The sequence below is a fragment of the Eubalaena glacialis genome, chromosome 2 (assembly GCF_028564815.1).
Source record: "Eubalaena glacialis isolate mEubGla1 chromosome 2, mEubGla1.1.hap2.+ XY, whole genome shotgun sequence".
Taxonomy (NCBI): Eukaryota; Metazoa; Chordata; class Mammalia; order Artiodactyla; family Balaenidae; genus Eubalaena; species Eubalaena glacialis.
In genome coordinates, this window is record NC_083717.1 from 18,761,168 (window position 1) to 18,783,982 (window position 22,815).

General features: G+C 35.6%; 1 protein-coding gene across 1 annotated transcript in view; it reads right to left on the minus strand.

Moving 5' to 3' along the window:
• Window positions 1-22,815, minus strand: part of CUL2 (cullin 2) — a 63,826-nt gene that overhangs the window by 10,402 nt on the left and 30,609 nt on the right. Inside the window, exons 6-15 of the mRNA XM_061179031.1 lie at window positions 17,687-17,783; window positions 17,480-17,590; window positions 14,533-14,695; window positions 9,930-10,054; window positions 7,901-8,008; window positions 7,114-7,173; window positions 6,288-6,416; window positions 6,101-6,187; window positions 4,951-5,103; window positions 4,591-4,668 (exon numbers count right to left, since the gene is read on the minus strand). Of these exons, the coding sequence (XP_061035014.1) occupies window positions 4,591-4,668; window positions 4,951-5,103; window positions 6,101-6,187; window positions 6,288-6,416; window positions 7,114-7,173; window positions 7,901-8,008; window positions 9,930-10,054; window positions 14,533-14,695; window positions 17,480-17,590; window positions 17,687-17,783 (1,111 nt within the window). The remainder of the gene's footprint in view (window positions 1-4,590; window positions 4,669-4,950; window positions 5,104-6,100; window positions 6,188-6,287; window positions 6,417-7,113; window positions 7,174-7,900; window positions 8,009-9,929; window positions 10,055-14,532; window positions 14,696-17,479; window positions 17,591-17,686; window positions 17,784-22,815) is intronic.

Below are 22,815 nucleotides of genomic sequence, written 5' to 3' on the forward strand. Positions count from 1 at the left end.
CAGCCCTGCAAATTTAACTTTTTGTATAAATTCAGAAATTATCATTTTGAATGATATCAATTTGGACTTTATAAATAAAATCCCTGACCAAAACCACTACCATATACATTTCAACATGAAAATATAAATCAAACCTTCATTTCTAGTCTCCTATTTGCCAACATATACCCTTGCTGAATGGACGGGTTGAATAATATCAGTGGTCACTCCAAAAGTGACATTCCACGATTTAACTTCCACATACAGTCAAACACTAATACAAGCAAGCTTCAGAGGCCTGTCTTTGTATCTTTTGTTGACATTATTGTGAAAAATTAAATTTAACATTCTATTAACATAGCTTTAAAATTTTTTAAATTCCTCCCTCAGATTGAATGTAGGACATCAGTCCAAAAAATAGAGAGTTCATATCTTCTAAAGAGCTAGTACATAATCTACAGCGAGAAAATGATACTGGAATGTAAAAAAGGTAAAAACTCAACTTCCATATAAAACTGAAAAATAAATATATTCATCACATCACAATTCAGAATTGTGGACATACTTTTAGCATGACGAGCCATATGTAATATACCTAAAGCTTTTATCTGTACTTCAAACTTTACTTTCTGTACTTTCAAAATGAAGTTTAAATAAAGCAGTCAGCAACATTTGACCTGTAAGCTGCACTATGCCCACTCCTTACAACAAAAGTTCACAGCTGCCAGCCAGGAGAATTAGTGAATTCTTTTAGCAATTTATTCCAAGATAGTCCTGGGAAGCTGAAACTTGAGCATTTTTTCCCTCCAATGGTGCAGCATTCTCCTCTATGAGCAAATTCACCAGCCCCTTGGCATGATAAATAGGAAATGACTGGCACCTGGAATACTTATGATTTTCTGCCTGGTCCTAATCTAGACAAAGAAAAAATCAAAGTATGTCATAAAAGGATCCCAGAGGTATGCTCTAATAATCTCCCTGGGTGTCAATAAAATTCAATTACTACTATACAATTTGTAATTATGAAACATTTATAAGGAATTTATGGACAAAAGCAAAATAAAACATTTTTGAAACTGAGAAAACCAAACTTTAAAATGCTCTTTATAAATTATGTAAGTGCAAAACTAGCTTTAGGATGTATATTCCAAGCTCTGAAAGCACATGCTTTACCTCTTTATAGCCCTAGCAACTAGTACTATCATTAAAGTTTTATTGATGATGATATCAATATGCCAAAGAAAGCATTCCTTTATCCTTAAATTTAAAATCTGATTATAAAGGTTCTCATATCCATAGCTAGTCAAGAACAAAAAGATTCAGTTCCAAATGAGACTAGTATCAATTCATCTGGTATTAAAAGACAAAAGTTATAACATCTTGCTTAATGATATCATTAAATAACTGTGTTATCAAAGTTTATTAGTAATAAATATACCTTGACTAAACTTCTCATTTTAAAGTCAGGCTTAATAGTTATAATAGTCAGGCTAACAAAGAGCATCTTTCAAATACCATTTGAGGGCATTAATTGAAACTCAAGGGGCCTTAAAAATGAACGTTTCATATTTGATGAGTTTATTCACTTCAAACAGAGAGCTGCACTAATATACACTACCTTATATTTCTTTAGTTATTATTCAGGTTTGTGGACCAGGTACAAAAGTAGATTTAAGATATACTGGTCTAATGTGCAAAATAAATTACTTTTTTTAAGATTTTCTGATGTGGACCATTTTTAAAGTCTTTATTGAATTTGTTACACTATTGCTTCTGTTTTATGTTCTGGTTTTTTTGCCCCGAGGCATGTGGGATCTTAGCTCCCCACCCAGGGATCGACCCGCGTCCTCACCTGCCCCGACTGGAAGGCAAAGTCTCAACCACTGGACCGCCAGGGAAGTCCCCAAAATAAATTGCTTTTAATTAAAGCTTAATTTCCATAGTTTTAAGATACGTGTAAAATGGATGTGATTTTTGATAAACAGCTATATTTAAGGGGAAGATGGGAAATATATAGATGATCATTAAAGCAAGAGGAATTAATTTACATGTGAAAAAATGTACGCTATTAAATACACAGATGGATTTTCATTCTTATGTGACTGAAAACTTGGATTTACTAGGAGAAATGTAAGGACAAACTCCCTCTACTGGTAATTAGAGAAAGTCCAAACTGAGAGAATGATATGCTTGGAATCATAATTTATAGTCAGAAAGGAACCCACTTCCTGTTTGTAAATGAGGACACTGGAACCTGGGGGAAGGTCATATGTTAATAAATGAAGTTTAAGGGGTTGATTCCAGTACTCCAATAATTACTGGAAAATAATTATTTCAAGGAGAAAGAGAAGAATAACAAACTTAAAGGAGATTTTAGTTCTGCCAGCCCCCACCCTGTCCCTTAATTTCGACTGGAAAAGCAGGCTCCTAAGAAGAAATAAGGTTTAAGACTGTCAAAGGTGAGGGGTCAGTTTTCTTTCTCTTGCCTGGTCACAAATACATCAAAGTGCTTTACACCTGGTTACCCCATCCCCTGCCTTGGGATCATATTCTGCCCATCCAAACAAATGCTCTTCTTCATGAAGTTTCTAAGATGGTTTGCACTATCATGCCTTTTCAAGGACACAGAAAGTCCTAAATTAGACTCCTATTCGGAAAGTCCACCTTATGTATGGTGTCTTGAAATCTACCTGGCTACTCTGCTATTACCACTACTATCACTATTAACTATTACTTCTACTTTCAGCATTTATTGAGTACTTCTTATATACCAGACTAAGTGCTTTACATATTTCATCTTCATATTAACACTCTGAGTAGCAGTATTATCAGTTAACAAAAAATTCGGAAGTTATTTGCCCAAAGTCACAGAGCACAGTAAACGGAAGAACAGACATTTAAAATCACGAGTTATGATTCCGGAGCTTACACTGTGTTACTTGATTTATAATCCTTATTTTGAAAGAAGCAAAAATAACATACATACATAATGTAATGATTCAAACTACACACTGTGAACATCTCTAGTAAATAGTGTAATGAAATACCATTTTCATTTTAAACTTCATAAACATATGCATAACTCACTGGTTCACAACCTCAAGTTACTGCCCAAGTAAAAGACTATTAAAAGATAAGCCTCGTTTGGTGAGTTAGAGAATCAAAAAGGGTCAGTTTCAAGAGAAACGAAAACATGTTCATCCACTCAAAAACTTGTACATGAATGTTCATAGCAGCATTACTTACACACCCAAAAGTCAAAACAGCCCAAACGTCCAACAGCTGATGAATGGATAAATAAAATGTGGTGTCTCCATACAATGGAATATTATTTGGCAATAAAAAGGAATGAACTACTGGCACAGACTCAAACATGGATGGACCTTGACATTCTTCTGCAAAGTGAATGAAGGCAGTCACAAAAGACCACGTGTGACATAGCTCTACATGAGATGTCCAGAACAGGCAAATCTACAGAGAAAGAAAGCAGACTGCCTAGGGCTAGGGAGAGGGGAGGGAGTTGGGGAAGGTGAGGAGTGACTACTGATGCGTAGGGGGTTTCTTTTAGGGTAATTAAAATGTTCTAAAATGGTGCTGGTGGTTGCAAAGCTCTGTGAATATACTGAAAACCACTGAAAGTGTACACTTTGAGTGAACTGTATAGTGCTGTGACCTGAATGTTTGTGTCTCCCCAAATTCATGTTGAAATCCTGACGCCCAATGTGATGGTTTTAGAAGGTGGGGCCTTTGGGAGGTGCTTAGATCATGAGGATGGAGCCCTCATCTATGGCATTAGTGCTCTTATAAAAGAGACCCCACAGAGCTCCCTAGCCCCTTCCACCATGTGAGGACACAGCAAGAAGTCTGTCACCTTAGGCCCTCATCCCACCGTGCTGGCACCCTGACCTCAGACTTCCAGCCTCCAGAACCATAAGAAATCAATCTCTGTCATTCATAAGCCATCCAGGCTGTGGTATTTTGTTACAGCAGCCTGCTACAATGACTACAGGACTACATGACTAAGCCGTATGGTACAAGTTACATCTCAACAGCTGTTAAAGATGTAGTCTCCACAGTCTCTTTAAAAGCTTTGGGTAAGAAGTCTATGGTTTCTATTCAGTCACACTTTAAAGCCATTTTTACTTGAATTTTCCAGCTTCAATCTATTTTTTCTAGAATATTTCACATTCTATATATATTTACCTAAATTACAGCCCAGAATAAAAATAACTATTATAAGGGATAAATGAATTATAAAGATGGCTCAATATTCAAATGAAAAATTAGAAAATGATTGTTTTAAGTACTGGATTCTAAACTTTCTTATAATATCAAAATTTTTGTAATTTAGAACTACTTAAGACAGATAACAGGTTTACTAAAAATAAGAGACATGCTCTGACAAAGAACTGACACCCTGAGCATTTTAGTTTTAATATTAGAAACTACAATAATTTACAGTCTTCCTACAAGACAGAATAACCATAATTTGTGAATATATTTTTATATCACGTGAGCCCTCAAGACTTTGGAGAAATATTTAAAGTGATATAACGTGAAGATAATTATTAAAATTCCTTAGGTCTTCCAATATATTTTCTGCCAACTTGCCATCTGTACACTTTTTTCCAATTCCTGGGGAATCGCAAATGTAGATGAAGGAGCCTGAGTAAGAGGCCATGCACCAGCCTAGAAGGAGAAAAGTCAAATAGTTAAACATCTCACTTGAAAGTAAATGTTTATAAAATGATTTAAGCAACTAAAGCACCTTTGTCTCCTTCCTCAAAATGTTGATAAAACCCACCAGCATTACTATCAAGGCACGGTTCATTCAGATCAATATAACATATAACTTCAGAAGCTATAATATTCTGATTGAAAGAAAGGTAATCAGGCATCAATCTATTAATTCTTTGTATCAGAGTATTTGAAATGATTAGTGAATGCTCATAATGAAACACATATTCATACCTGTAGAACATATATTTGAAAACTAATTCCCAAATCTATTACTGTGTCTTGATTTTTGATAAAATTGTTGAACTTATTGTTGAGATCCGCACTGACACTCATATCTGTGTACATCCGATGTAGCTTGCTGGTAAATTCATAACCACAGGCTTGCTGTAAAAGAAAGTTTTAAAAAACATATGACTTAAAAACAAAAATAATAAACCATACTGATTATTAAGAATGTTTTGCTACTGCTAGGTCTATGGTCAAAGGTCCTGCTTGTACACTTACACCAAAGGCCTGTATTATTCACGACCCAAAGCAGCTATTCAAAACCTTTCAAAAATTCCTTTTTTTTTTAATGCAGATTAAATAAGTGAATGAAAACAAATATTTATGAAACAAATTTCCCTTTAAATCAAGAACTTTTCTATAAATCTGTATATCATTTCAACACTACAAAATGCTCCATTACTGAATGTAAGATACCTTATAAGGTTTACAGATAGTATCAAATATACATGAAAGATAACTGGGAATATTTGTTAAAAAGGAGGGTACTGAGGCAGATTTTTAACACCATCAACTGAGTAATAAAGAAATCGATTTCTTCGAAATTATTCAAAACTCTGTCATCACCAGGTCAGAAAATTTGGATCTCTAATCTTGGGATATAAAAAGCTTTGTTAACATTACCTCTAAAAATTAAAGGGTAAGTTATTTTTGGTATATTTAAAAAGGACAACATATTCAATGTATACCATACAGGAAAATTATCAACTACTGAATAACCCAGGATAAAAAAAATTAGCAACTGCTTATCTCATCAGTGTGTAAGCTAAAATGACATAAAAGTGAACTGAAATTCAAATGGACTCCACAAAACTTGTATTTAAAGGAATATTTTAGGTGTGTTCATTTATAAGTAATACAAGTCTTTTGTAAAGTTAACACTTTATCTTGTGGATGATTCTATATCAACATATAGAGAGACTTTGTCCTTTAATACAGCATTCGCATATCCCACCATGAGACTACACCACTTTACATTTAACCAGTCAACTGTTGATGAATTATTTCCTGTTATTACTCATATTGCTACAATGAACATCTTTGTGTGCTAGTGGAATAGTTTCTAGGACATTATCATATCAAAGGCCTACAGTACCTTTAATTTATTGATCATGGCTTCTTCAGAATCCATAGACATGGATAACCCATGAATTAAACGTTTCGCCAGCATTCTTGCGTAGAACTACATTAAAAATATTTTAAAAGATTACTTCCTTTCTGATGATTTAAAGTTCAAAAATAAATCAAAGCTGACACATCAAACCTCTCGATTCACAACTTACCTTTTGAAAAACATCCTTATCGTCGATATATTTGAAGACAGTAATAAAGCTCGTGAGCTTGTCCTCTACTTCATTCTCTGTCATCCCCTTGGCTGATTTCTTCAGCAAGTTGTCACAGTACTTAGCGAGCTCAAATAGAAATTGACAGTAACGCTTACAGAGGGCCCTTCTCAAAGGAGGCACAGTGGCAAAAACACAAAATAAGATCACAGTCTTTGCCATCCTCAAGCTTATGTCTTAAAAATCATGGACATGCACTAAAGAACTTGAAATATATGTCATCAGGGAAATTTTTAAAAAACTATAAACAGTAAAAAATCTAATCAACGCTGAATGATCAATACAGCAATGATATAAGTAATTAAGTTTTGATGGAACACCTAGGTGAGTTTTGAGCAGTTCTGTCATTTCTGACATTACATAAGTACTTTTTAAAAATCTCACAACAACCTTGTAAGCAAGTTTCCTTTAAAGGTTATCAAACATTTTTCATCAAATTCCCTTTAGATCTCAGATAAAATAAAATCTCCATGAAAAGTAATGCAAATTATTTTAAAGCAGTCATACTTTCAAACCCAAACATTGTAAAATGGAATATTTTCTCCTTCAATTATTTCTTAAGAAAAGGCTACAGAGATGACCTATTGCATTCCTTAAATAAAAGCCAAATGATATACAGTGTTGACACGTTTTTATTTTTAATAATTAATTTCAACTACTTTAAAAAAAAATGCTACAAAAACAAATTAATTTGACATTCACCTCAGTTTGCATTTTCTAATGCTGACTTTTCATATGTTTACATTTATGCAACCATCAAACTTACCAACTCAGGTGCTTTGCAAACAGACTTGGGTTCTCTGTAATTTACAACTGATGTAAGGGCCTATATAGAAGACAGACCAGGAATTAGCCACCATTTAATAGGGTAAAAACACAGCTGGCTCAATATATGCTATAATCTGTACGTCCAAAAATTACTACCCTACATAAAACATGGCATTTTGGGGGTAGTTTGTTAATACTGTTGTCATATCTAACAAAGGGTAAACTCCTCTCGCTGTGTCCCTCATGGTAATTATATAATGATTATATATAATCCTGTTCCTACTGAAAGATACTCTTCATAACTCATTACTGATATTTGAACACACATAAAATAAGGCTATATTTTTAAAAATTTTACAACAACCATGTAGGCAAATTTAAATTCAAAAATTTGTAAAATATAATATTTACTTTTCTTTCAAATATTATTCATTATAGCCTAAGTATTATATTCAAAGGAAAAATGAGCACTAAAGAATATTAAAATTATACATGTATTTTTCAGAACATACTAGTGTATTAACAAGTCTCCTTTTATAGCATAATCATGGGAAATTCAATTCCCATATAATTCAAGCATTCAATTCAATCATTCAATTACTCACTTAAAAGTTATGTTACACACTTCTATTTTGACTTTCACTATGAAATTGGTTGGTTAAGGTCAATCTCCATCTCCAGATTAGAAATCTCACAATTAGAAGCCCTAATTCTGAAACTACCTTAAAGAATGATTAAATGAAGAAAATTATATATAGATAAGGATATATGTATTAAAAAGTTACCTTATCCAACGCACTCATAAAGTGCTGATCACCATTCAAAACAGTGTTGATAAGCTGAACAAATTTACCATGTACTTCCAGAACTGACTCCACAAATAGTGTTGGCATCTAAAAATATGAAATACAAAGTACAAAACCACATTTTAAGAAGTTCAAGGGTATAATTTGGCTTAGTGAAGAGTCGTTTAAGAGTAAAGCTTTCCCTAAGCAAATAATGTTACACACGACTCACACCCTCAAAAAATGTTTTTAGCTAAGACGGTCTTAAAAATCTAAAACTTTGATGTTGAAATTAGCTGTCATTCAACACCGGAAATGCAGGACTGTAGTTCCTCTGCCAGAAGAACGCATGGAAAAAACACTTCTCTCTGGTGCTGGAATTCTGTATCTTAAGTGTAACAAGATACAATCTCAGAACTACCAAGCCTATCACTTTCATAGAGGATTATGTAAATAAAAACGGCCTTCAAAGCCACTGAAGGCTGAGAGAGAGAGAAGTTAAAAAGCCATTATCTGTGAAAACTGAGACCCCCTAGAGTTGGGCAGTACAGTTCCCCACATCTCAGAGAGAAGAAGTACCTAGTAGTGCAAAAGTGAGTTTTCATTCTTAATGGAGATAACTATGAAGTTAGACCTAAGACTTCTAAGTCAGCTAAAATTATGAGTCTCCTACAAACGCATTCTCTTGTATTTGCATCTCCTAGGCCTTGACACCAAACTCTATGCCTCTATGCCCAATGTCATTCCACACCCTGAATCTGTAAAACTAATATAAACTAAGAAACCTAATAAATAATACAGGCTATTAGATCTAAGCAATATAAATTAATAGTTTTACAAAAAATGGGAAAGTTTATGCATTACTGTGGCAGGACATAACATCTAAGAATTATCTGTCAAAGACAAATAAATCTACAACTAAGGAGATCAGCATTTAATAAATGCTCCTGAACAATGAGGTCTATACACAGATCACTGCATTACAGGAGGAGCAAACAGCTCTACATAGGAAAGAGAAGTGACATGTGATGTCATGTCTATCTTATTTGTCAACCATCACTAGTAAAAACAAAGAAGGTGGTCCAACAAAATTTGACAATAGGAGCACACTTTGATAGGAGACACCTTATTGTAAACAGTAATTTAAATGGCAGGGAACTCTTGAGAAAGATGGGGATTAGGGATATGAAGGTCACTGCTGGGTATTTTGGGTAGGAAGCATATATTTAGGGAAGATAGTTTTAATCCACATTTGCTTCCTCGGCTATCAAATCCAGGGCATGTAAAAGGAAATCAAATTGTAAGTTGTCTATATTATCACTGATTAATACCATTACCACTACAACTAACTAAACATTAATGCCAGTTACACAGAAACAAGACTATTTGGAAACAGCAAACAGGGACTTCCATGGCGGCGCAGTGGTTAAGAATCTGCCTGCTAATGCAGGGGACATGGGTTCGAGCCCTGGTCCAGGAAGATCCCACATGCCGCGGAGCAACTAAGCCCGTGAGCCACAACTACTGAGCCTGCGCTCTAGAGCCCGCGAGCCACAACTACTGAGCCCATGCGCTGCAACTACTGAAGCCCGTACGCCTAGAGCCCGTGTTCTGCAACAAGAGAAGCCACCGCAATGAGAAGCCGGCACACCGCAACGAAGAGTAGCTCCTGCTCACCGCAACTAGAGAAAGCCCGCGCGCAGCAATGAAGACCCAACACAGCCAAAAATTAATTATTAACTAAAAAAAAAAGAAACAGCAAACATACTTTTCTGTGAGAAATTAATTAACAATTGCTAAATGAACACGACAGTGTGTAGGAAGAAGTTTATCTTATTCATTGATTTTCTAATAATTGATAATTCCAAAATGTGTCCAACAACTTCTAGGTTTGAACATTTTAATAAAGACGTTTCATTTATTGGCATGGTAGGACTTTTCTTTCATGCTTTTAAACAGTAAAGTCAAAAGAAAAACTCCATGATAATCTGATTAAGAGAAAAATTTTCCAGTTCCTTATGTAACTCACATTTTCCTGAGTAAGATTACTGGTTGCTCTAAGGCCCTCATCATGGATATGATTTTGCAGCTCCTGAATCATATGAGGTAAACCAGTGGACACAGCACGGAGTAAGACATACATATTTGCCATGTCTGAGGGGAAAAAGAAATTTATTATTAAATTTCCAAATAGTTTAAAAATGTTTTTAATATAATAGGTAATATATGGTTCCAAATGCAGAATTACAGAAGAGTTTGCAGAGCCAGATCCCCACACCTTTCTCCCAATCACCCCATCCTCTTCCCCTGGGAAAGCAATGTTGTGGTTGTTTAGTATCTTCTCAAAGCTGTTTCCTACCCATTCAAGCAAATACACTATTCTTCCCTCTGCCCCTTTTTATACAAATAGTGTAGCGTATTTCATGTACTATAAACAACATCTTAACTTAGAGATCTTTTTACATCAGTACACAAAGCATTTCCTCATATTTTACAACTGCTTAGCACTCCATTTTATGGCTACATTACAACAATTACTTAACAATTGATGGGAATTTGGTTGTTTCCAATCTCTTGATATTACAATGTTACAATTAATAATCCTGCATATGGGCAAGAATATCTGCAGTATAAATCCCCAGAAGTGGGACTGCCATGCAAAGCTTAGTCTTGTAGAAGGACCTTCTAGACAGAGCTCCCAGTGGCCAGGAGCTCCCTTGCCAACAAATGTTTTGATCTTTGCACTGAGAGGTGGAAAATGATATCTCAGTGTAGTGGTTTTTATTTTAAACTTTTTACTGAAGTATAACACATATACAGAAAAATGTACAAACCATAAGTGTATATCTCAATGAATTATCACGAGTGAACCCCCCTCCCAAAGTTATCACCACCCACAGTAAGAAACAGACATGACCTCCACTCAGAAGTCCCCTTCATACCTCTTCCCAATCACTACCCCTCCTGTTCTTCTGCAACGGTAATCACTGTCGTGACACATTAGTTACTTACTAAACTAAACCAAACCACAGGTTCGGTTTGCCTGTTTTGAACCATTTATACAAATGAAATCATACAATTCTTTCATGTTTGGTTTCTTTGGTTCAACATGTTCATAAGGTTCACCTGTATTGTATGCAGCTATAACGTGTTCCTTTTCACTCTCCTATAATATTTCATTGTGTGAATATGCGGTACTTTAATTCATTCTGCTGTTACTGGACATTTGAGCTGTTTCCAGTTTGGAGCTATTACAAACAATGCTGCTGTGAGCATGCTTGTGCATGTCTTTTTGTGCATGTGTGCATGCATTTTGGGTGGGGGGGGGTTGAACACCTACGAGAGCAACAGCTGGACCGTAAGAGATGTGTTTGTTCAGCATAAGCAGTCACTCACTGGCAGTGTTTCAAGGTGGTTGCGTTGATTTATACTCTAGGTCCAACGTATAACAGGTTCCTGTTACTCTATACACTTCCACACACTTATTATTTTCAGTCTTTTTCATTTTATATCAAAATGTGATTAAGTACTGATACCTTAGTTTGGTTTTAATTTGCATTCCTCTGTTTTAGTGAGATTGAGAGCCTTTTTATATGCTTATTGGCCATTTGGATATCCTCTATCCTGCAGTGCCTGTTCAAACTTCTTGACTATTTTATATTTTGGACATAAACCTTTTTCAGGGATTGCAAATATATAACCCTATGATTGTCGTTTTATTTTCTTTTTGAGGTATAATTGACATATATTAGTTTCAGGTTTATAACATAATGATATTGGTATATATTACAGACTGATCACCACAATCAGTCAACATCTGTCACCATACATATTTACAACTTTTTTCTTGTGATGAGAACTTTTTAATTTTTATTCTATTTTTTTATTAATTTTTATTGGAGTATGGTTGCTTTACAATGTTGTGTTAGCTTCCACTGCACAAGAAAATGAATCAGCCATACATATACAGATATCCCCTCCCTTTTGGACTTCCCTCCCATTTAGGTTACCACAGTGCATTAGGTAGAGTTCCCTGTGCTATACAGTATGTTCTCATTAGTTGTCTATTTTATACATAGTATCAATAGTGTATATGTGTCAATCCCAGTCTCCCAATTCCTCCCACCACACCCCTTTCTCCCTTGATATCCATACCTCTGTGCCTCTATTTCTGCTTTGTAAATAAAATCATCTATACCATTTTTCTAGATTACACATATAAGCGTTATTATACGATATCTGCGAGAACTTTTAAAATCTACTCTTAGCAACTTTCAAATATGCAACATGGTATTATTACCTATAGTCATCATGCTGTACATTATTACATCCCCATGACTTATTTTTTTAATAACTAGAAGTTATTAAACCTTTTGACTCCCTTCACCCATCCCCCCTGACTCTGGCAACCACCAAGCTCTTCTCCGTATCCATGAGTTCGTGTGTTTTGTTTTTTAGATTCCATGTATAAGTGAGATCACACGATATTTGTCTTTCTCTGTCTGACTTATTTCACTTAGCACAATGCCCTCAAGGTCGATCCATGTTGTTGCAAAATAGCAGATTTCATTTTTTTTTTTAATGGCTGACTGATATTTCTGTGTGTGTGTGTGTGTGTGTTTATTTTCATCCATTCACCTATCAGTGGACACTTAGGTTGTTTCCTTATCTTGGTTATTGTAAATAATGCTGCAATGAACATATATGAACAGGGTTCATATATTTTTTGGGGTTAGTGTTTTTGTTTTCTTTGGATAAATGCCCGGAAGTAGAATTGCGAGATCACATGATAGTTTTATTTTTAATTTTTATCCCACCAACTGTACACGATGGTTCCCTTTTCTTCACATCCTCGTCAACATTTGTTATTTCTAGTCTTTTTGATAACAGCCATGCTAACAGGTGTGAGGTGATATCTCACCGGGGTTTGGATTTGCATTTCCCTGATGATTAATAATGTTGAGCACCTTTTCATGCACCTGCTGGCCATCTGTAAGTCTTCTTTAGAAAAATGTCTGTTCAGATCTTCTCATTTTTTAATCAGTCTTTTTGCTATTGAGTTGTATGAGTCTTTTATATATTTTGGATATTAACCCCTTATCAGATAAATGATTTGCAAATATTTTCTCCTATTCAGTAGGTCACCTTTTCATTTTGCTGATGGTTTCCTTTGCTGTGCAGAAGCTTTTTAGTTTGATGGAGTCCCACTTGTTTATTTTTGCTTTTGTTGCCTTTGCTTTTGGTGTCAGATTCAAAAAATCATCACCAAGATGGATGTCAAGGAGCTTATCGCCTTTGTTTTTTTCTAGGAGTTTTATGGCTTCAGGTCTTAGGTTCAAGTGTTTAATTCATTTTGAGTTAATTTTTATGTATGATGTAAGACAGTGGTCCAGTTTCATTCTTTTGCATGTGGCTGTCCAGTTTTTTCAAAAACATTTATTAAAGAGATTGTCCTTTCCCCATTGTGTATTCTTGGCTCCTTTGTCCTACGACTGTCATTGTGATGCTATTTTGATGATCCAATGGTCTTAATGGTTTTTTAATGATCCAAAGTTTTTAATGATACAGTAGTCAACTTGATCAATCTTTCCCTGTGGTTAGTGCTTTCTGTGTCTTATTTAAAATATTCCTCTCTACCTCCAAGGTCATGAAGTTATTCTCCTACATTATCTTCTGGAAGTGTTACTGCTTTACATTGAGATCAAAAGCCCAAAATGAATTGATTGAATTTGTATATGGTGTTTGAGGTAGAGATCAAATTTCGGTTTTTTCCCACATGGATATCCAACGGACCTGGCGCTGTGTGTTCAAAACACTATCCTTCACCCACTGCTCTGCAGGACTGCCTTAGTCTTAAATGAAGTATCTACATATGCATGGGTTATTTCTCAACTTTTTATTTTATTCCATTGGTCTCTTTGCCTATCCTTGCACCAACGCCTCATATTCCTAATTACTGTGGTTTTTACAAGTCATGTTATCCCACAAAGTTTTCGCATCATGCTCTTCAAAATTGTCTTGAAGAGTAAGTATAACTTTCAGAGTTTCAGAGTTTAAAAAAAAATCTTGGGTTTTGAGAAGATTGCCCTGGATCTATAAATCAATGTTGCTTTCAACAATGTTTAGTTTTCTGTGTAGGTCTGACACATATCTTGTTACATTTATTCCCTGCTATTTAAAAATCCTTATTGCTTTTTTCTAAAAAATTCCATTTTATTCACTGCTTATTGTTAACATTTCATTGTATTTTCATTTTGTATTTCCCCTATTTTGAGTGAGACTGAGCATCTTCATATATTTAAAATCTATTTATATTTCCTTTTCATGTTCTTTGTCTTTTCTCCTCTTATTTATTAGAAACTCTTAATGTATTCAGGAAATTAGCCCCTGTGATTTTTAAAAATGTGCAAACACATTTTCCCAGTTTTTCTTTTGACTTTAGAATACAGTTTGAAAATATACTTTTCCAAAACAATCTTTTAAAATAGATTATTAATATCTGTAAAAAGGTATATCGAATATTTTAGAGACTATTACTTAAATATGTTTGAAGTCTAAGGTAGCTGGAAGATGATGTAAAAAGTGGGTTTATAATTTAATTTCTATTCACATTGATGTTTGGTATCACTTACCATTTTTTTTCTCTTGTCGGATGATATTATGACATTCTGCATGTAAGAACTGTAAGTGGTCTGCTACCATTCGTTGCTGACATTCATGAATTACTTTAGTATATGAACTTGGATGTAAGTATTTTCGACATCGAATTTCTTCATCTTTTAATCTACCTAGAACCTTTAGAAATATATTCTTACAGTCAGAAACTACTATGAGAAAACACCTGTAATATCAATAAGTAACTTACATGGCAAAGTAACTTACAAATAAGAATTATATAACTAATTTAAACTCCCATTCCATAAGTCATTTCAAAACTTTATTAAGCTACTAGATGTCACATACATTTCAGCACTGTCTTATGAACAGCACGGTCTTATGAAAAGTTAAATGGTCTGCATTTTGTCCTCATTTATGGACCCCAATCATCCTACATATAGACAACCTATATGCAATAGGAAACATGGGTAAAGATCATTAAAAACCAGAATAGGTGGTCACTTTATGAATATTTAACTATCAAACTAAAAAGTAATTTACATCAACTGGATCATGTAGATTAAGCTAATTACTTTATGTTGATTCATCTTACAAAACATAAACGGTATGTACATGATAGTAAACTATCACATTAAAGATTCCATTAAATTTTTTTAAAGTAAAAAAAATTTAGTCATAGTCACATATTTCAATCAAGACCTTTATTAAAGCTTATCCTATAAAAAAGCACTGAGGTACAAACAATACACTGGTTAACATCAACAAGAACCAGATAATAAAGATAATAGCCAGAGAATCTGGCTAATTTCTACCTCAAAAGAAAAACAGACCTAGCCATGTTTAGTATACAAACATGACTTTAACCTGCTTATGGTTTAACTAAATAAAAAACGAATTAGAATGTGGGTCTGAGGGAGGCAAGGGAGGATGAGAAAAGGAAAAAAATAAAATAATGAAAACAGGGGGCAGTGTGCATATCAATAAAAAGTAGATTAAGTTTGGAGTGCCTCAATGCAGGGCTTCAAATAAACCACCTGAGCTGGCAGAAAAAGCCAAAACTAGAGGAAAGATACAGAAAGGGAAGTAGGAAGGCCACATGAATTGTCTGTTAATTAAATGACCTATTCTTATAAATGTTATTTTCCAAACATAATCTCCAGTGGCCTTCCTTTTAATAGTTTGAGATCTAGTTTACATATCATATGATTCACCTATTTAAAGTATATAATTCAGTGGTTTTTGGTATATTACATTATTAGCTTTTTAAAATTGTGGTAAAATATATGTAACATAAAATTTGTCATTTTAACCATTTTTAAGTGTACAATTCAGTAGCATTAATTACATTCACAATGTTGTGCAACTGTCTATTTCCAAAACTTTTTCATTACACCAAACAGAAACTGTGTAACCACTAAGCTATAACTCCCTATCCTCCCCTCCCAATAACTTCTAATCTATAATACTTTCTGTCTCTATGACTTTGTCTATTCTAGATATTTTATATAAGTGGACCCATACGATGTTTGTCCTTTTGTGTCTGGCTTATTTCACTTAACATAATATTCTCAAAGTTAATCCATGTTGTAGCATGTGTCAGAACTTTATTCCTTTTTAAGGCTGAATGACATTCCATTGTATGTATACACATTTTGCCTGTCTTTTCAACTCCTGAAAGGCATTTGGGTTGTTTCCATTGTTTGCCAACAGCCTGTTTTTGAGAGCCAGATATAACGATGAGAGTATGTACCCCTGATATTCTGTGTGCACTTCTCAGGATTGGATCTAGAACCTTTAACAAGAGTCTAAGATGTAAAAAGGGCTAAGTGCTAAGACCCACTGACTTAGTGTAGCCTGCACTTAACGGAGGAAAATGTCCTAGATAACTTCCTCAAGATCCCAGAGCTAAAGAGTGACAAAGCATGAAAAGAATTAAACAACTCAGACTTCTGGACCTGGGCTCTGTGGAATACGCACCATTGTATCATATCAGTAAGTACTGATATTTCCTGACCTATGGCCTATGGAAGCCTCACTACAGCTATTCCACTTGAAACATTTTACCTTTCTTTCTTTTTTAATATTTATTTATTTATGTATTTAATTTATTTATTTGGTCGCGCAGGGTCGTAGTCGTGGCAGGCGGGCTCCTTAGTTGCAGCATGCGAACTCTTAGTTGCGGCATGCATGTGGGATCTAGTTCCCCGACCAGGGATCGAACCCAGGCCCCCTACATTGGGAGTGTGGAGTCTTAACCACTGCGCCACCAGGGAAGTCCCCATTTTACCTTTCTTAAAGGTAAACAAACTAACAAAAATCATCTGATAATAAAATGCTTGAAATCCAACACTGCCGATGAAAAAACCTAGTTAAAATTTCTAACATATCTTATCTGATGACTGAATTTATAATCTCACTATTCTTCTACTGAGAAAATATACATGGAATTATAAATATGGTTATTAATGTGTTGGTTTAATGATTAAAATTTCTCGTGGAGGTTTTTCTCAGCCTTCCACAAACTTAACAGACCAAAAAGATCAAGTATCTAGAATTATTATATTTTTACTATTTTTTTCCTTCCATTTTAGAGGAAGATAAAAACCCCAACCCCTAGCTTTTGTACTTATCCTATTCCCTTATCTACTAAGCACAAAATATAGTTTATTTTGCCAAGAATATGAATATATATTAATTTTAAAGACAAGCAAATCCAGCAATCAGGATTTATCAGAAAGCATCAACCACAATGAAAACTGGAATAGCACCTTTTCTATGGAAAATGCCATAGCAGGAACAATGATTTATCAATAGGTGTTGCACATTAACTATAACTCAGCGTAATTATCAAAAAAACAGAACTTTTTCCACCAAAAAAATATATTAACTAAGATAACTAATATTAAATAAAACCATGCCTGATATATACTAGATGATGTAGTTAACATAATGTTTTCTTACCTTTTCCATATACTGTGAGCAGTTTGATTCTTGTAATAAATTTGAAGCTTCTTGTTTGTAATACTCTCCTGTTTCAGTCAGGAAGGGAGACTCAAAGATTTCCTGATAAAACTAAATAAATCAATTAAATCATATTTAAAAAATTAGAACAGGCAACTTAAGAAATTAAAGGTCTAATTATTTATGTTTTTAAAGGAGGCTTTTTACCTTTAAGGGGAATTTTTTCTTATACTGTTCAACATGAACAAAGGAGTTAATAACCCCATGGATTACTTTCTGGTTTGGGTCTTCTCCACCACGATCACTAAAACAAGGTATAACACAAAACATTCTTGAGAATACAAATATCTATGGAAATATACCAAAGTATGCCACAATATGGCTGCTTATTCTATAGGTCTAATCACATTATGTATAAAGCATTTTAAAGGTCAATGCACATGATGCTTAAAAATGATTTTTCATATTGCAGCTGAATTAATATTTATGATAGTTTATGTACACATTAGATGTCATTTCAATAAACAACAGAAAAGCTTAATTGTAAAATTAAAGATACTATGTTGACACTAAGATGATACTTCTTCAATTTTAATAGAGTACCTATGAGCCCATCAATTCAAGACTTTAAATACCAGTGGTTAAGAATATTTGAATTTCACTCACCACAAACTCTATTACTAGAGGATGTGGTCTGAGAATGCAGTCTTTGAACCATCACAAGTATGCCTACAGTAATCTGATGAGACTCATTCCTCAAAGGTACACTCTAATACAATATATCGCTCATTGAAATGACTAATAACTGTTGTTCTCTCTCTAAGAGGTCTGCTAGAGCCACTGAGTTGCTTTCATTTAAGCACAAAGGTATTTCCCTACTTAGAAATTTAGTGAGATATGTTTTAATATTTCTATATTCTGTTACAGTTACAAAGGGATCTAAAATCATCTCAATTATTCATGTGACATTTTGATAAGTTCCTACTTAGTCAAGGGTACTACTGTGGTGCAAGTCTTAATCACAATAAGAAATGTAGGTGAATTTTGGCTTTTATAATTACAGAAATAGGAAAATGAAATAGGAAAAAAATAAGAGTGGGCCTAAAGCCACAGTAAAACAGTCTGGCTCTATGTTGGAAGTTTCTGACTCCAGTAATAATGTTCAAATCAAACCATTATACAGTCAAAGGTTTACCTTTCCATGGTAATCTTCCACCTCACTTTAAAATAGTTTTTTTCTTTGAAGTAATAATTATTTTACAAAGAAAGCAACAGAAAAATATATTATCATCATTTCCTAGTAAAATCTTCTGGTTTTCATAATGGGATATAAAGATTTTCTAACATTTAAGAAAAGTATTGTGGCAATTACCTTTATATATCAGTGTCCCTCCCTGCCTCTGCCTCCCTCTAATCCTCTTTCTGTCTCCCATTAATTATCTGGATATTCTGGGAAAAGTTTGTTGTGCTTGAATTAATATGGCTACAGTTCTTCTGACAGTCACAGAAATGTAGTTACAAAGTCCACATTTTGATATAAGAACTAACAAGAACGATGAGTTCATACAAGGTGACACATGGTGAGCTCCTTTCCTCTGCTGACCTTCCCTCTTAAGCCCAAATTAAATCTGCTGAAATAATGATATAACCTATTCCATTGATTTGGATCACATCACTTTTTGCCTTTTAACTTTGTCTGGGACCAAATGAAAATCAGTCAAAAGTGAGAAATATCTAAATATTTGGAAAATCAGGTTACCTAAAATTATTTTCATGACCAAATCCTACTGTCCCTGCTCAGCACCAGGAAAACGTCCACTGCTGCTATTCTCAGCACTCCTGCCATTTGTTTCTGACCCCAAAAGGCCCAGAGAAGCTGGAATCAGGTAAGGTAGTGCCTAGAAAGAACATCGACATTCCTACTGCTTAATAACTAAATTGTCCTCTCCTGTAAGAAGAACATCTGAACTCAGAAACTCTTAGGCATAATTATTCAATTCACCATACACTTTGATAACTGCACAAAAGGTACTATAGAAAATCAGTGTAATTTATTTCTATTAGGCTGACAGATAATGAAAATAAACTGAAATGATGCTAAGTTAGTACTATATAAAAGCAATGACTAAGCTGGTTATCTGAATAAGCTCTGGTCTCATCTAAGAACAGTGATCCCAAGATACGAGCCTTGAGAAAAGAATATGAAGAATTTTTAGAATATGGCTCATTATTTGATCTTGACAGAACTAAGTGGAAAATGCCTACAACAATCATAATGAAATCACTCAGCTGGGAGGATGGGAACTAATAGGAATAGTTTATTGTAGCCCCTAAGACCAGGATTTTGGAGTCAGACTACTTAGGTTCAAGTTCTGGCTGCAGAATATGTCACCTTGTGCAGGTGCTTATTAACCTTTAGTACTCAGAGATGTCCCCTTCTGTAAAGTGGGGGTAAGAAATGTACCTACTCTCACGAGGATATGGTAAAGATTATGCATAATCCAAGAAAGTATGTAGCACACTGCCTGGTACATGAGTAAACCATCAATAAGCTAGTATTTTAAGTACAGATAGGCACAAAATGGAAGCATTTTCAATAAATTAGAGAGGAGAAGAAAGCTAAGAGACCAAAAAAAGCACTAACTGTGATTTTAAAACCAAGGCATTTTAGAGGGCAGACCAGGTTTGTGATGGTCATTAAAAGTTAGGCTGGAACTCTCAAAAGTCCTGATTCTGATATGTGACAATGGGCAAATTAATCTCTTGGTGAAACTCCCATTCACCCCCTATGATTAAAATGAGAATATGGTTCCAACAAATTAAACGCAGCCTCCTGCTCTCACTCCAAATCTGAGAAGTGACAGGAAGGATACTTTTTAACGCTCCATTGTTGGCTGTAGCCCTTGGACCTGCAGAAATTGAAAAAAAGAGAATGAAGACTAGATAGCACAGAAAAACAAAATTACGGACCAAAATGCACAAGAGAAAGAACCGCTAAAAGGAGGGGGTGGAAGATAGTGAAGGAGGATGGGCAAGAAGTGGTGTTACTGAAAGCGGGCTGGCACAAAACCAGCGAGGTCATCAGCAGACTAGCTGCTCTGCGTATCCCTGCAGGAGCAGTGAGTGTGGTGCCATGAGGAAGGGAAGCGCCTGCGCCCAGACTGCGCCCAGACTGCTCCAGACTGCGCCCAGACTGCTCCCAGACTGCCCCCAGACTGCTCCAGACTGCCCCCAGACTGCGCCAAACTGCCCCCAGACTGTTCCAGACTGCGCCCAGACTGCTCCAGACTGCGCCCAGACTGCTCCAGACTGCTCCCAACTGCGCCCAGACGGCTCCAGACTGCGCCAGACTGCTCCCGACTGCGCCAAACTGCCCCCAGACTGCGCCAGACTGCACCCAGACTGCTCCAGACTGCGCCCAGACTGCACCCTGACTGCCCCCAGACTGCGCCAGACTGCCCCCAGACTGCTCCCAGACTGCGCCCAAACTGCGGCCAGACTGCTCCAGACTGCTCCCAACTGCGCCAAACTGCCCCCAGACTGCGCCAAACTGCCCCCAGACTGCTCCAGACTGTGCCCAGACTGCGGCCAGACTACGCCAGACTGCGCCCAGACTGCGGCCAGACTGCTCCCAGACTGCCCCCAAACTGCGCCAAACTGCCCCCAGACTGCGCCAGACTGCTCCAGACTGCACCCAGACTGCGCCAGACTGCCCCCAGACTGCGCCAAACTTCCCCAGACTGCTCCAGACTGCACCCAGACTGCGCCAGACTGCGCCCAGACTGAGCTAGACTGCGCCCAGACTGCCCCCAGGCTGTGCCCAGACTGCACCCAGACTGCACCCAGACTGCGCCAGACTGTGCCCAGACTGCTTGGCCCCAACCCCAGAGCACCTCAGGAGGCACTGGGAAATCAAGGAAACAGTTCACCTTCAGACTGGCAAGACTTGATGAGTAGTAGAGAAACAGGTTCCCATACTCTGCCTTTGGAAGAACAGGTACTTTACAGAGGGCAACATTAATTCTAAATGCACATACTCTATGGCTCCAAACATCTGCACCTGTGCATGACAGAACCAAGAGTTGTAGTAATGGAAAAACTGGAAACAACCTAATAGACATTACTAGGAGAAGAGTTTAAAAAATGAGGTAGAGCCATACCAAATATTATATAGAGTTTAGGAAGAATGAGGAAGATCTCTATGTACAAACATAGAAAAATTATCAAGATATAAAATTGAATTTTAAAAGAAGTACGTCATAAATGATTTTCAGAAGTTAGAAAAAAAGAAAAAATTCTATACTTAAAAAAAGAAAACAAAACAATATTCTGTATCATATTTATTTCTCTACATAGATATAAAAATTCATAGGAAAAGGTTTGAAAAGACAGCTAACCAGATGATCACAGGGATTACCTCTGTGGAGAGGAAGACTGAGGAAAGGATCTGGAACACTCAAAGTTTTTCAAGAATGCATTTACATATTATTTGTGTATTTGGAACTAAGTTTTTCACTGAGTAGCTGGTACCAGGTCTGGGGAAGAAGATGCACAAGATAAGCCTGGAATATCCTGACATACTACTAGATAGCAAGAAAGTTATCAATGATGACTAGGGTCACTTCAAAAAGACTCTGGCACCAACTAACCAAAGAGAGGCTATTTAAACTTTAATAAAGTTAGACAATGAATAGGAACAAATCAAATATATTTAAGTCTATAAGTTTCATCACGGTATGTTGAAAAAAAAAAGCTAATTGGCCACTTTTTGAACATGACAGCAAACCAACTCATTATCCTGACAACTGGGTAAAGAAAAGAAAAGAAACAAGAAGTTATTTCGCCTTTCCTATATGATAACCAAATAGTAGATAAGGGAAAGAATATTTTTATAAAATTTTTCAAGTTAAAAAATGAAAACTGAATGACAGAATTAAAGTGGTATCGTTTTACAAACCCCAATATACTAAAAGATGTCAGCATTTAGCATCAGTGGCTGCTTACATCAAAAAAAGAGTGAAAAATCAGACATTACCAAAGAACAAAATATCTGTGGTTTTGCCGGCAAGAACCAACCTGAGTCTGAGTAAAACACTGAACTGCCAATTTACAGGAAACAGAGGACAAAGAAACACGTATAAATGGGCCTCGTGCATGCAATCAGCAAAATCCAGACGGTGGTAAAGTCTAAAGATCAAATGGCCAGGATTCATGAACAAATAAGTTACAAGTTAAAAAAAAAAAAAAAGGATGGAGGAGAAACCTATTAATTAAAAGATTTAAAAGATGTACGAAGGTTTTTTTTAGGATAGACAAGACTAAACTACAGAGTCTAG